Below are 12,908 nucleotides of genomic sequence, written 5' to 3'. Positions count from 1 at the left end.
ATTATACCATAGAATGCACAGCGTAATAGTAGACTAAATGTAAAAACATTGAATAACACTGAGAAAACCTTGAACAAGAGAGAAAACTAACACTACAAGAGTTCACGCTATAGCGCTATGAACCGCTCGCTAAAAACACTTTTTTTTTAATGAGTTTTAAGCGCAGGGAAAAAAAATGAACATTTGAAAAATCCGTAATTTAATAAACCACCAAGAAAAGTAACATTGAATTAATGCACGCTACGAACCGATCGCTGTAAACAGAACTGAAAACAAAAACGAGCCTTTCTTACGTTACGTGTCCAGCCCTCCTCCTATCTCTGTCTCGCTCTCTCTCTCTGTTTCGTGTGTGCGTGTATTTCTTTTGCGAGCCTGGAGCGCCTGTGTGTGTGCCTCTGTCTCGCACGCCTCTGTATGTGTGTGTCTCTCACGCGCGCCTCTGTGTGTGTCTTTGCTCGCGCCTTTGTTTGTGTGTCGCTTCTCTCTCTCGCTCGCTCGCTGCACAGGAAATGCACAGGGAGAGACCGAACATGTACAAACCGAAAGGGAAACTGGCTTGTTCGTATACTGAGTGTGTGGTTGTGAACCGAGGCAAAAGTTTAACGAACTTTTTGGTCGTAAGCCGATTTGTACGTGTACCGAGACGTTCGTGAACCGAGGTTCCACTGTATTCTCTGGTAAGTAGAAGGAAACAAGAAAGGTTTTTTCACCTGTATAGTGAAAATTGTTCTAAAGACGTCGCTTATCACTGCAAATATGCATGTTTTAACATTATATGTTATAGCAAGTCACTCCAGACAGTTCTGCATGGTCCATCCTCATATCAGTGTGTAATATATTTTTATTTATATTATATTTACAAGGACATAACACATGAATGCAAAGTGAACTATCAATCAAATAGCACTCGGAGTTGTGCACTGATTAGAATGTGGCAGTGGATCCTGTGCCATGTACACAGCAGATCTTCCTAATAAGTAGTTCGGACCCTCAATACATTCACCGTCTTGCTCAGCAGTGTGCGTGTATTTTAAACTCAAACATTTCTGACAAATACAGGATGAGTGAAGTTATTGTAGCCATGTCATCTGGTTTGACAGTGGAGACTCCTTTAAATTTTCCATCACTGCTGCTCTTGTTTGCAGCTACTCCAAAGAGTGAAGAACCTTGGTGTGCTGTACATGTCTCACATGCCTTGTGACCAGGACTGCTGATGAACCCCCAGACTTCATTGGGAAGCACCAGCCCACAATGCATTGATATCAGCGGTTGAGGGAGGTCTGGGTGAATTTCACGGCTCTCTCTGTGATTCCTTTGAGCTGCGAGATTTGTTTGACCATCCAGTGCTAACCTACTTGGGAGGAACTAAAAGTGGTAGCTGCACAGCATACCAGAATGGTCCAAAAAGAAGTACTTGAGTATTGAAGTTGATAAAAATAAGTGTTAAGTTCCTAGACTGTTACTATGCAACAATAGCATGAACATACCAGTGCGTAATTAAAACTTCTTGACAGAGGAGACCAAGAACGTCTGCATTACCTTAAGCCTTTTTTCAAAGCGTGTATACAGCAGCCCTCCAAATTCAAACTCTGCACTTGTAGTTCATCATCAATGTGAAATGTGAATCAGTAGTATGGCCATATGTCAGCAGGGTTGTGTCAAAGATGGCTAACGTGTTCTGCTACGGTTCCCAACAATCTCTCCCTGAAATTCTGTTTTAGTTATAAGTCTAAAAATCAAAACTGTGTTTGGTTTAGAAGAGACGTTTTGCTGATTGTAGGTGGACGTACTGGTGGATGAGCAGTCAAGATAAGAATATCATCTTTGTTTTACGGCCACTTGATGCCACCAGGGGGTGTACAGCCACCCTAACCCGGACACACACAGGCAGGACACAGGTTCCACAGAACGGTTCTATTCAATAAGGGCGCCCACAAAAGGGCGACCTCAGTTGGGCGCGGCGAATAAAGGCGTTCGTAGATAATTTAGTTCAAATGGCTCTGGAATATGTGAAGAGCAACAAAGGTGCAGATCTACTCGTAGTCGAAGGCTACACATTCAGAAAGGAGAAAACTATCAACGGGAAACACATCTGGAAATGCACTGAATATGGGAGTGGAAAATGTTCGTCTCGCTGTCAGGAATAGTTCATTAGAAGTTAATTGGATATTTCAATATTCTTGCTTTCGACTTTTTATACGTTCAGTCATTGCCTTTATCTAATACATTTTCTGTAATAATTTTGTTGCGTTTGCCTTTATTCGCTGAGCCCAATTGAGGTCGCTCTTTTGAGGCTCACCTTTATTTACGCGCCCCTTATTGAGGGATACCCCACAGAACACCCGGTTTATTTACAACAAAACACGCTGTGCATAACTCGCCAACACAGCAGTCCTTCTCCCTCCACTCCTCCTCAGGACTCTAGCCCCCTGAATGGAGTGAGCAGGCCCCTTTTATAATGCTCCAAGTGCTCCCTGATGACCTTCCTGGTGTGGTGGAAGTGCTGCATACCATGGCTTCTGAACCATCCAGGCGGCCTAACTTGGCATGAGACTCGGCCGTCTGCCATACCACACACACTTTGTAAATTTCCCTTGTTGCACTGATTTAAGGCTCATGCTGTTGTCTCCAGTATAGTAGTGTCACCGCTACATGGACTACTCAAACCAGCTGGATAATTGTAGGAGTGTGTGAGGCTGAGTAATATGATACCACAGTAGACGTCAAGTGGCCTGCTGGGAGATTCCCTTTAGCTCACACGTATCAGCAGGCTCTTCTGACTCGCAGCCAGTGAGGATGTGAAAAGGAGAGGAGCAACGTCCCGAGTGCTGACTCTTGGGTGATTAGGAGTTAACTTGGTATCTAAACTGGATGAGATAGGAGGACTGTCTGGTGTGGTTGTTCATTAAATTCATTAATAGTCTAATCATTTTGAACGTTAGCAGTGCCTACGTGACGTTTGTTATTTGCATGTTGCATTTAGATATTTCTTTTAGCTGTTCTCCTTTTCCATTCCATAATTGTGCGTTCGTGCCTGTTGTAAACTAATCGCTTATTGAAACAGAATGAGGAAGATGTGATTGACACCCGCTGACTTTTCGAGGTGGGATTTTTTTTCTTTCCGTTAAATGTTTTCCAGGTCATTCCTGTATAATCGAGGACTTTAAGGTGCATGCTGTGTTCTCATGCTACAGGACTATTTGTGTGTTTGTGACGTTTCACCTTCGCACTTCAGGTCGTTCACGTGGGTCTCCCTCCGGTCAGGCTATTCAGAGAAATGTCAGGTCACTGCTGATTTTGTATTTGTTCTACAAAAAAAAAAAGCAGTTAAAGGTAAAGGGCATTTTTCTTGGCAATAAAGTGTAAAACAAAAAAATGAAATGTGTATCTCTATGCTCCCAATGCAATTTGACCAAAGAAATGTCTCCAGTTGACCAGGTTAAGGTTTTTATTTATGCTATATATACTGCTCAAAAGAATTAAAGGAACACTTTTCAATCAGAGTATAGCATAAAGTCAATGAAACTTATGGGATATTAATCTGGTCAGTTAAGTAGCAGAGGGGGTTGTTAATCAGTTTCAGCTGCTGTGGTGTTAATGAAATTAACAACAGATGTACTAGAGGGGCAACAATGAGATGACCCCCAAAACAGGAATGGTTTAACAGGTGGAGGCCACTGACATTTTTCCCTCCTCATCTTTTCTGACTGTTTCTTCACTAGTTTCACATTTGGCTACAGTCAGTGTCACTACTGGCAGCATGAGGCGATACCTGGACCCTACAGAGGTTGCACAGGTAGTCCAACTTCTCCAGGATGGCACATTCAATACGTGTCATTGCCAGAAGGTTTGCTGTGTCTCCCTGCACAGTCTCAAGGGCATGGAGGAGATTCTAGGAGACAAGCAGTTACTCTAGGAGAGCTGGAGAGGGCCATAGAAGGTCCATAACCCATCAGCAGGACCAGTATCTGCTCCTTTGGGCAAGGAGGAACAGGATGAGCACTGCCAGAGCCCTACAAAATGACCTCCAGCAGGCCACTGGTGTGAATGTCTCTGACCAAACAACCAGAAAGACTTCATGAGGGTGACCCAAGGGCCCCATGTCCTCTAATGGGCCCTGAGCTCACTGCCCAGCAGCATGCAGCTCCATTGGCATTCGCCATAGAATACCAGAATTGGCAGATGCACCACTGGTGCCCTGTGCTTTTTACAGATGAGAGCAGGTTCACCCTGAGCACGTGACAGAAGTGAAAGGGTCTGGAGAAGCCATGGAGAACATTATGCTGCCTGTAACATCATTCAGCATGAGCAGTTTGGTGGTGGGTTAATGATTGTCTGGGGAGGCATATCCATGGAGGGTCACACAGACCGCTACAGGCTTGACAAAGGCACCTTGGCTGCCATTAGGTATCAGGATGAAATCCTTGGACCCATTGTCAGACCCTATGCAGGTACAGTGGCTCCTGGTGCATGACAATTCCTGGCCTCATGTGGTGAGAGTATGCAGGCAGTTCCTGGAGGATGAAGGAATTGATACCATTGACTGGCCACCACACTTTCCTGACCTAAATCCAATAGAACACCTCTGGGACATTATGTTTTGGTCCATCCAATGCCACCAGGTTGCACCTCAGACTGTCCAGGAGCTCAGTGATGCCCTGGTCCAGATCTGGGAGGAGATGCCCCACAACACCATCTGTCATCTCATTAGAAGCATGCACCGATGTTGTCAGGCATGTATACAAGAACACAGGGGCCATACAAAGTGCTGCGTACAATTTGAGTTGCTGCAATTCAATGTTGGCAAAATGGACTAGCCTGCCACATCATTTTTCACTCTGATTTTTGGGCGTCTTTGAATTCAGGGCTCTGTAGGTTGATCATTTTCATTTCCATCAAACGATGTGGCATCCTTTCGTTCCTAACACATTACCCAGTCTATATCAGTATAGATATCCAGGAGGATTTCTTTTTCCCATTGAGATCTGATGTGTTTTCAAAGTGTTCCTTTAATTTTTTTGAGCAGTTTATATATATATATAAATATAATATACAGTACAGGCCACCTCATTCAATACGTTTTCTTTATTTTCATGATTGAAGGCATCAGAACTATGAATGAACACATGTGGAGTTATGTACTTAACAAAAAAAGGTGAAATAACTGAAAACATGTTTTATATTCTAGTTTCTTCAAAATAGCCACCCTTTGCTCTGATTACTGCTTTGCACACTCTTGGCATTCTCTTGATGAGCTTCAACAGGTAGTCACCTGAAATGGTTTTCACTTCACAGGTGTGCCTTATCAGGGTTATTTAGTGGAATTTCTTGCTTTATCAATGGGGTTGGGACCAGCAGTTGTGTTGTGCAGAAGTCAGGTTAGTTGGACGATCATTTATTTTTCAACAGGACAATGACCCCAAACACACCTCCAGGCTGTGTAAGGGCTATTTGACCAAGAAGGAGAGTGATGGAGTGCTGGAAATGGTCATGAAAATAAAGAAAACACATTGAATGAGGAGGTGTGTCCAAACTTTGGGCCTGTACTGTACGTTTGACCAAGATAAAAGGACCGTGCTCTGTCACAACCTGGAGGATTCGAGTTGAGTGTCTTCTCCCAATTGTTGAACTAGTAGGTTTGAGTTTGCAGTGCATTTGTGTGTGTGTGTGGAATTTCTGACCTGGAAAACTCATGTAAATGCACCATCCGTTCCCTCGTTCCATCTCGATCTTCTTTATACTCTGACATCTTGACTTCGATTGTAAAAACATTTTTTTGATGAAGGTGATCGGTGCCAACAGAATTCAGTATCCTTTTCATCACAGGGTTACAGAAAGGTCTTTTTTTTCAGTTCATTCACTTGAGCTTAGCACAATCATTTCAGAATTTGTTTTGGTGCTCAATTTACTTTGGTTTCTCTATTTACGGCCACCTTCTCAATTATTGTTCCCACCAGGACTGTGTATATGAATGTGTGTGTGTGTGTGTGTGTTTAGTGTCCTTTATGTACATACTGTGTTTGGTGTTTATTTGACGAGGAGACGTGGGAGGGTAATTCTCCACTGTATGTAAATGTTTGCTTACCTTTTGTATTTATTAATTCACTGTATATCTTGGGTCAATTTGTTTTATGTTTTCTTCTCTTAACAATATATTCACTGTTTATATTTTGGTTTTTTCTGTCTTTGAACTGTGAGAGAATGAGGTTAGGAAATGAGTTGCAAACGGAGTACAGTGTTGACTTGGCCTAGTCCGAGCTTTCCGAGGCCTGGAAGCACAGCAGCCAGCCAAGGCATTTTGAGCCAGTCGTTCCAGAAGGGTGATTTTCTGTACTTCTGCTCTGTTTTCCAGCCGTCCAGTTGGCTCTGAACCCGCTCCAAAGTCCAGGATTTCAGAACTTCCTCCAGCCAGTCCTGAGCATCTTGGAGGATACAAACTTGCTGCTGCCACATTTGCGGGCATAGAGAACAAGTTTGGTCTTTACCTGCCCAAGTTTAAGTCTTCTGGAGTTGCGACAATCCAACCACCTGCCTCAAAAGAATCTCAGGGGTCTTAAGTGCATTAGCCGAGGGGCAACCCAAGAGGAGTGTTTTCACAAACAGGACTCAACTGAACTGATTGGCTGCATGTTGTTTGAGCCAAGGTGTCTACTTAAAATCATGTGGTTTTCTATATATATATATACACATTTTTGTCAGATATTAATGACTTGCTTTAAATTAAACTGCTGTTTCAAAGATTTGTTTCTATGCATTTTAAAGTTTTTTTTTTTTTTTTCTGTTGAATAGTGGCATGCGTAGCTTTGTTTGCTTTGCACAGCTTGCACAGAATGTTACTGTACATATTGTACATCTTTGTACAGAGACATGGCGACGCGAGGTCAGTCCCATTTACTGCTGCAGTTATTACGTAGTGGCTTACCATGATGTACAGATGTTTTGAAAGTGTTTTATTAAGGAGAAGTCGGCAACAGTATTAGTAAATAATTTAATTTCATTTATCATCTTGTACTGTCCAATTTTACTGAAATAAATCATTGATACTTAAGTGGTTAATGCTTTTAATAATTAAATGAGAACGTTGTACCCACCCCTGAAAGAAATGTGGCCACACTGGCTTTGTGCGGTCACTTTGAAAATTGAGGGTCTTTTAGGGCTATAGCGGTCCCAGTGTTCATTAGCTCAGCCAGTTTGGTAAGTGGGTCCTTTGTGAGGGCCATGGTGGTCCCCCCATGTTTATTAACTCGGCCATTAAGGTAAGTGGGGTTGTTTTGAGGGCCATACAGGTCCTGGTGTTCATTTCCTCAGTTGGTAAGGTAAGTGGGAGCTTTGCGAGGGCCAGAGTGGTTTCGATGTTCATTAGAACTACAGAAACATTTTGACAAGAACAGGACATTCAACCCAACAAAGCTCACTAATCCTATCAACTTACTACCCCCAGTCGAGTTCTGAAGGTCCCTAAAGTCCTCCTGTCTAACACACTACTTGGTCTCTTATTCCAAGAGCCTGTGGTTCTCTGTGTGAAGAAAAGCTTCCTGACATTTGTGCAAATTTCCCCTTAACAAGTTTCCAACTGTGTCCCTGTGTTCTTGATGAACTCGTTTTAAAGTCAGAGTCTCGATCCACTGGACTAATTCCCTTCATAATTTTAAACACTTCAGTCAGGTCTCCTCTTAATCATCTTCTGCTTAAATGGAAAAGGCTCATCTCTTATTCCTCATAACTCATCCCCTGTAGTCCTGAAATCAACTAAGTTGCTCTTCTCTGGACTTCTTGCAGTGCTGTTATGTCCTTTTTGTAGCCTGGAGACCAAAACTGCACACCATACTCCAGATGAGGCCTCACCACTGAATATTAAGGCTTGAACAGAACCTCCTTGGTATTCTACACAGCAGGGCGCTATATAATCTCACATTCTGTTAACCTTCTTAATGACACCGCCTGGAAGTTAATACTGTCGAGTCCACTTGTTCTTTTGGCTGCTCCTGTTAGGGGTCGCCACAGTGGATCATCTTCTTCCATATCTTCCTGTCCTCTCCATCTTGCTCTGTCACACCCATCACCTGCATGTCCTCTCGCACCACATCCATAAAACTTCTCTTAGGCCTTCCTCTTTTCCACTTACCAGGCAGCTCTATCCTTCACATCCTTCTCCCAATATACCCAGCATCTCTCCTCTGCACATGTCCAAACCAACACAATCTCGCCTCTCTGACTTTGTCTCCCAACCATCCAACCTGAGCTGACCCTCTAATGTCCTCATTTCCAATCCTGTCCATCCTCATCACACCCAATGCCAATCTTAATATCTTTAACTCTGCCACCTCCAGCTCTGTCTCCTGATTTCTGGTCAGTGCCACCGTCTCCAACCCATATAACATAGCTGGTCTCACTACCGTCCTGTAGACCTTCCCTTTCACTTTTGCTGATACCCGCCTGTCACAAATTACTACTGACACTCTTCTTCACCTCTCTTCCACAGTCCCCATTACTCTGTACTGTTGATTTCAAGTATTTAAATTCATCCACCTTCACCAACTCTACTCCCTTCATCCTCTCCATTCCACTGACCTCCCTCTCGTTTACACACATGTATTCTGTCTTGGTCCTACTGACCTTCATTCCTGTCCTCTCTAGAGCCAACCTCCAACTCTCCAGGGTCTCCTCAACCTGCTCCCTACTCTCACTACAGATCACAATGTCATCAGCAAACATCACAGTCCACAGGGACTCCTGTCTAATCTCGTCTGTCAACCTGTCCATCACCATTGCAAATAAGAAAGGGCTCAGAGCCGATCCCTGATGTAATCACACCTCCATGCTGAATGTATCCATCACTCCTACCACAGTCCTCAGCACAGTCTCACTTCCCTCGTACATATCCTGTACCACTCTCACATACTTCTCTGCCACTCCCGACTTCCTCATACAATACCACAACTCATCTCGATGCACCCTGTCATATGCTTTCTCTAAGTGCACAAAGCCATAATGTAACTCCTTCTCCTCCATCAACACCTTCGGAGCAAACATTGCATCTGTGGTGCTCTTTCCTGGCCTGAAACCATCCTGCTGCTCAGTAACCATCACCTCACTTCTTAACCGAAGTTTCCACTACTCTTTCCCATAACTTCATGCTGTGGTTCATCAATTTTAACCTCCTGTAGTTACTACAGCTCTGCACATCCCCCTTATTCTTAAAAATCGGCACCAGTACACTTCTTCTCCACTCCCCCAGCATCTTTTCTTTCTCCAAGATTCCATTAAACAATCTGGTTAAAAACTCCACTGCCATCTTTACATTTCATCCACCACACATCTTTCTAAGCCTGCATGCCATCCAAGTCCCTCTGTAATGACTCCATGTTGATTCTCTCTTATCCACCAATCCACCTCTCTTGTTATTGTCTGCAAACTTAACAACCTTGTCATTTATGTTCTTCATTTCTAGTTCACATGTAAAACTTCAGTCGTCCTAGTTCAGCCCAAGTGGTCCCAGTATACATTAACTCAACCAGAAAGGTAAGTGGGGCCTTTGTGAGGGCCATAGTGGTCCTGGTGGTCATTAGCTCCATCAGTAAGGTAAGGAGGGCCTGGGACATAAATAAGGGGATATCAAATTAACAAATCCAACTACAGAAAGACGTTTGGGGGATTCACGATGTGTTCAACGCTTCAATCCTGAGGGGTCACAGTCATTGCATGTTTTCATTACAGCTATTTTCTTAACTATTGACTAATTACTGCTGCTAATTGAGCAGCATGTGAATGAATGACTTCACATGTGGATTATGTGACATGAGTAACATGAGAATTTTTTATGGACATTTTAATACTGCTTGCTATTTTTTTACAGCATTGGTCACCATAGACAATCATTCTATCAGATAGTTCAGCGTCATTCTCAATGAAAACAGGAGATTTTTCTCAGTCATCACTTCACATTACACAGAGTAAGTAACAAATGAAAAAGAAGAATAAAGATTTGGTGGTGTATTCTTTTAAAGGTCCTTGAATCATAAAAATAGAGTCCATTAATACAGGGTGACACAGAAAAACGGGAATTTTTGAAAAACCCAATAAAAATAAAAGAAATCCAACAAAAACATTTTATTTGACAGCTATTGAACCACAACAACTTGCCTTTTAAGAGACAGTAATCCAAATGATCAGTGTCTGAGAATTGCGTCCTGTAGATGGCGTCCTCCTGTACGTATGCATTCTTCCAATCGGCTGTTGAGGTTCCCCATTGATCGCTGCAACATCTCCGCTGGGATACCACGAATTTCGTCTTGAATTCTTTGTTTCAATTCATTCAGTGTCCTTGGCCGAGTCCTGTAGCCCCGACTCTTAAGGTAGCCCCAGAAGAAAAAAAATCACAAACGGACAAAACCGGTGACCTTGCGGGCCAGGGAATGTCACCGAATCTTGAGATGACACGGTTACCGAACATTCTCGCACAGCTGCCATTGATTGCCTTGCAATTCATTACTAAATGACTAAATGGCGGGATTGTTTACAGCTCAAGGTCCCTGTTCCGCAGTGCTGCCAACTGTACATGGCTGCCACTACGCATTTCAAAAGTTCCCGTTATTCTGTGTCACCCTGTATTTATAGCTGTTTCATTAGCAGCAGTAAGTGGTGACTAATGAAGAAGGTGTCTGAAAAGAAAACTTGCAACCACTGCTGTCCCCCAGGGCTCGCGTGTGACACCCCTGATATGAAGAGACCCGAGTGTGCCTGTTCGCAGTGCCCAGTCCAGAGAGTGATGGCAGACAGCAGTGGTGCCCCATTATTACAAAACCCAGTGTTTGATATCAACTTTAATTTCCTTAATACTTCAGCTGCCTTCTGGGATTTTTCTTGAACAGTTGTGTTTCATGCTTCTTTCATACTCGGGGTGTTGCAAGAAAAGCCTTTTCGCAAGCTAAGCCACCATATCTGCCACTGCCTGAGGGACATTTTCTTTAGTGTAGAGGTACAACTGGTGACTTGTAGTCCCAAGGTCATGAGCTTGCATCCCATTTCTTCCACAACAGAAGAATCCCACTTCACGTGTCACTGTGTTTAGTTGAGTGGCAACCCCCATGTTCACATCTCTGCTCTGCTCTGCTCTCCTCTCTCGGGGCGGGTAGCTTGAGATGACGGCCCAGAACGGTTGGTGCCCCTTCCTTTCCCAGTGGCTATCCTGTTTGGGATGGCCGTTATGCCATGAACTGAGGACTTTGGGGTTACAAGCAGCGAGTTTAGGATGAGAACGTGGCCAATTGTGATGGAGAGCAACAGCGAGGATGTCTTTCAGTTTATCTGGTTATGTTTGTCTCGATTGTTTTATTACGAAAATGCTTTGTGGGGGGATGAGACGACACCTCTTCATGTACCTTGTCTTACCTGAGCAGATTCTTTTTTTTACAGTGTAATGTCAAATTTACTTTTGCTGTGACCTTTAACAGCACTTGACGTACGTATGCAACCCACATGTTACTCGGTGTCGTACTACTGTGCTGCTTCTACTGGCGTGTCCTCCTCCACTGGCTGACTTAAATAATGTGCTTTGATCCTGGCACTGAAGTAAACAGAAATGTGAGCCAGAGAAGCAGCCAGTTACCTCTGTTTTTAATAGAATAATATTCAAAATGTTAATACTAAACAATCTAACTGAGCAAACTAAAAGCAGGGAAACAAATGTGGCAATCCACACCATACAACCTGGTAACGCTCGATGGTCAGTCTGGCAGGTGGCTCTGTTCTTGCATTGCTGTTCACGATCTTCACCTCTTCGCACACGACCTGTTCACGTCAGTCACCTTCATCATTTCATGGGCCGGCCTTATCAAGCCAAACTTAACAATGATCCTGTCACCAAAAGTCATTTTGCCCTTTGCTTCTTTTGCCTTTTATTCAGTTAACTCCCTGTCCCCTAAGGTGATGCAGTCTCTTCTTAATCTGGGCTCATAAAAGCTCACCAGTCTCCACCAGTGTGCTTGTTTCACTTGAATCTATCTACTGGTTGTCCGCAGGCTGTTTCCTTCTTTTGAACAACTCAAGTGCACACAGACAATAATCACAAATACAGAAACAGCAGTTTTAAGAGGAGTATCAGCAAAGCCCCTGATGTCGGTGGGATGGCAGTCCTCAAGTAGGTTAAGTTCTGTTTGTTTCACGATTGCCAGAAGCGGCAGGGACCTCATCTGCTGGTTGATTCTCTGCTGCACCTCCCCGCACTTTACAACACGGGGTGGCCATTTTCTTAGCACCTGTGAGGACCTGGCCAACATTTTAAAAAATGTACAAGGTCTACTGCCATTTTGTGATTTAGGAAACTTGTTCTCTTAGCATGTACAGTGGTATGCAAAAATGTGGGCCCCCTTGCTTAAAACATCTGTTACTGCGAATAGTTAAGTGAACAGAAGATGAATTGATCACCAATAGGCATAAAGTTAAAGATGACACATTTCTGTTTGCCCAGATTAGTGTATCATTTTTGTTCTGTACAATTGTACAGTGAAAACGAAACGGAACACCATGCAAACGTTTGGTCTCAGACTTTAATTAGGTTGTTGGGGCCTGCAGAGATGTACTCCAGCGAAAAACAGACATTATGGCAGAAAAACAGAAAGTGGCCATGATAACCCGAGAGTTTTCTTCTCTGTAACTACCTCAACCTGCGTCTGGCGCAATTACCTCCTCTACCGAATTCTCTTCCTCAGTAAAATTAAAGATCTAAACAATTCAACTTAACATAAATCCATCATCCATTTATATCTTTCCCTGTCTTCCCACTCCATCCAGCTCTTTTTCTACATGCATTTTTATTTCTATTTAATATTGTTTGTTTTTTTTTTTTGTATCATTATACTAATGCTGGATTATGTGAATTTCCCCTTGGGATTAATAAAGTATCTATC

The 12,908-nt window shown here is 43.2% G+C and overlaps 1 protein-coding gene across 1 annotated transcript in view; it reads left to right on the top strand.

The window, feature by feature from the left end:
- Positions 1-7,048, top strand: part of slc25a12 (solute carrier family 25 member 12) — a 102,316-nt gene extending 95,268 nt beyond the window's left edge. The window contains exon 18 of the mRNA XM_039757623.1: positions 6,353-7,048. Coding sequence (XP_039613557.1) covers positions 6,353-6,557 — 205 coding nt within the window. The 3' untranslated portion in view covers positions 6,558-7,048. The remainder of the gene's footprint in view (positions 1-6,352) is intronic.
- The last annotated feature ends 5,860 nt before the right edge of the window (positions 7,049-12,908 follow it).

This window comes from Polypterus senegalus, chromosome 6, assembly GCF_016835505.1.
Source record: "Polypterus senegalus isolate Bchr_013 chromosome 6, ASM1683550v1, whole genome shotgun sequence".
Classification (NCBI taxonomy): Eukaryota; Metazoa; Chordata; class Cladistia; order Polypteriformes; family Polypteridae; genus Polypterus; species Polypterus senegalus.
Note: the sequence above shows the minus strand (reverse complement) of the source record. Positions and strands in the feature narration are given on the sequence as shown.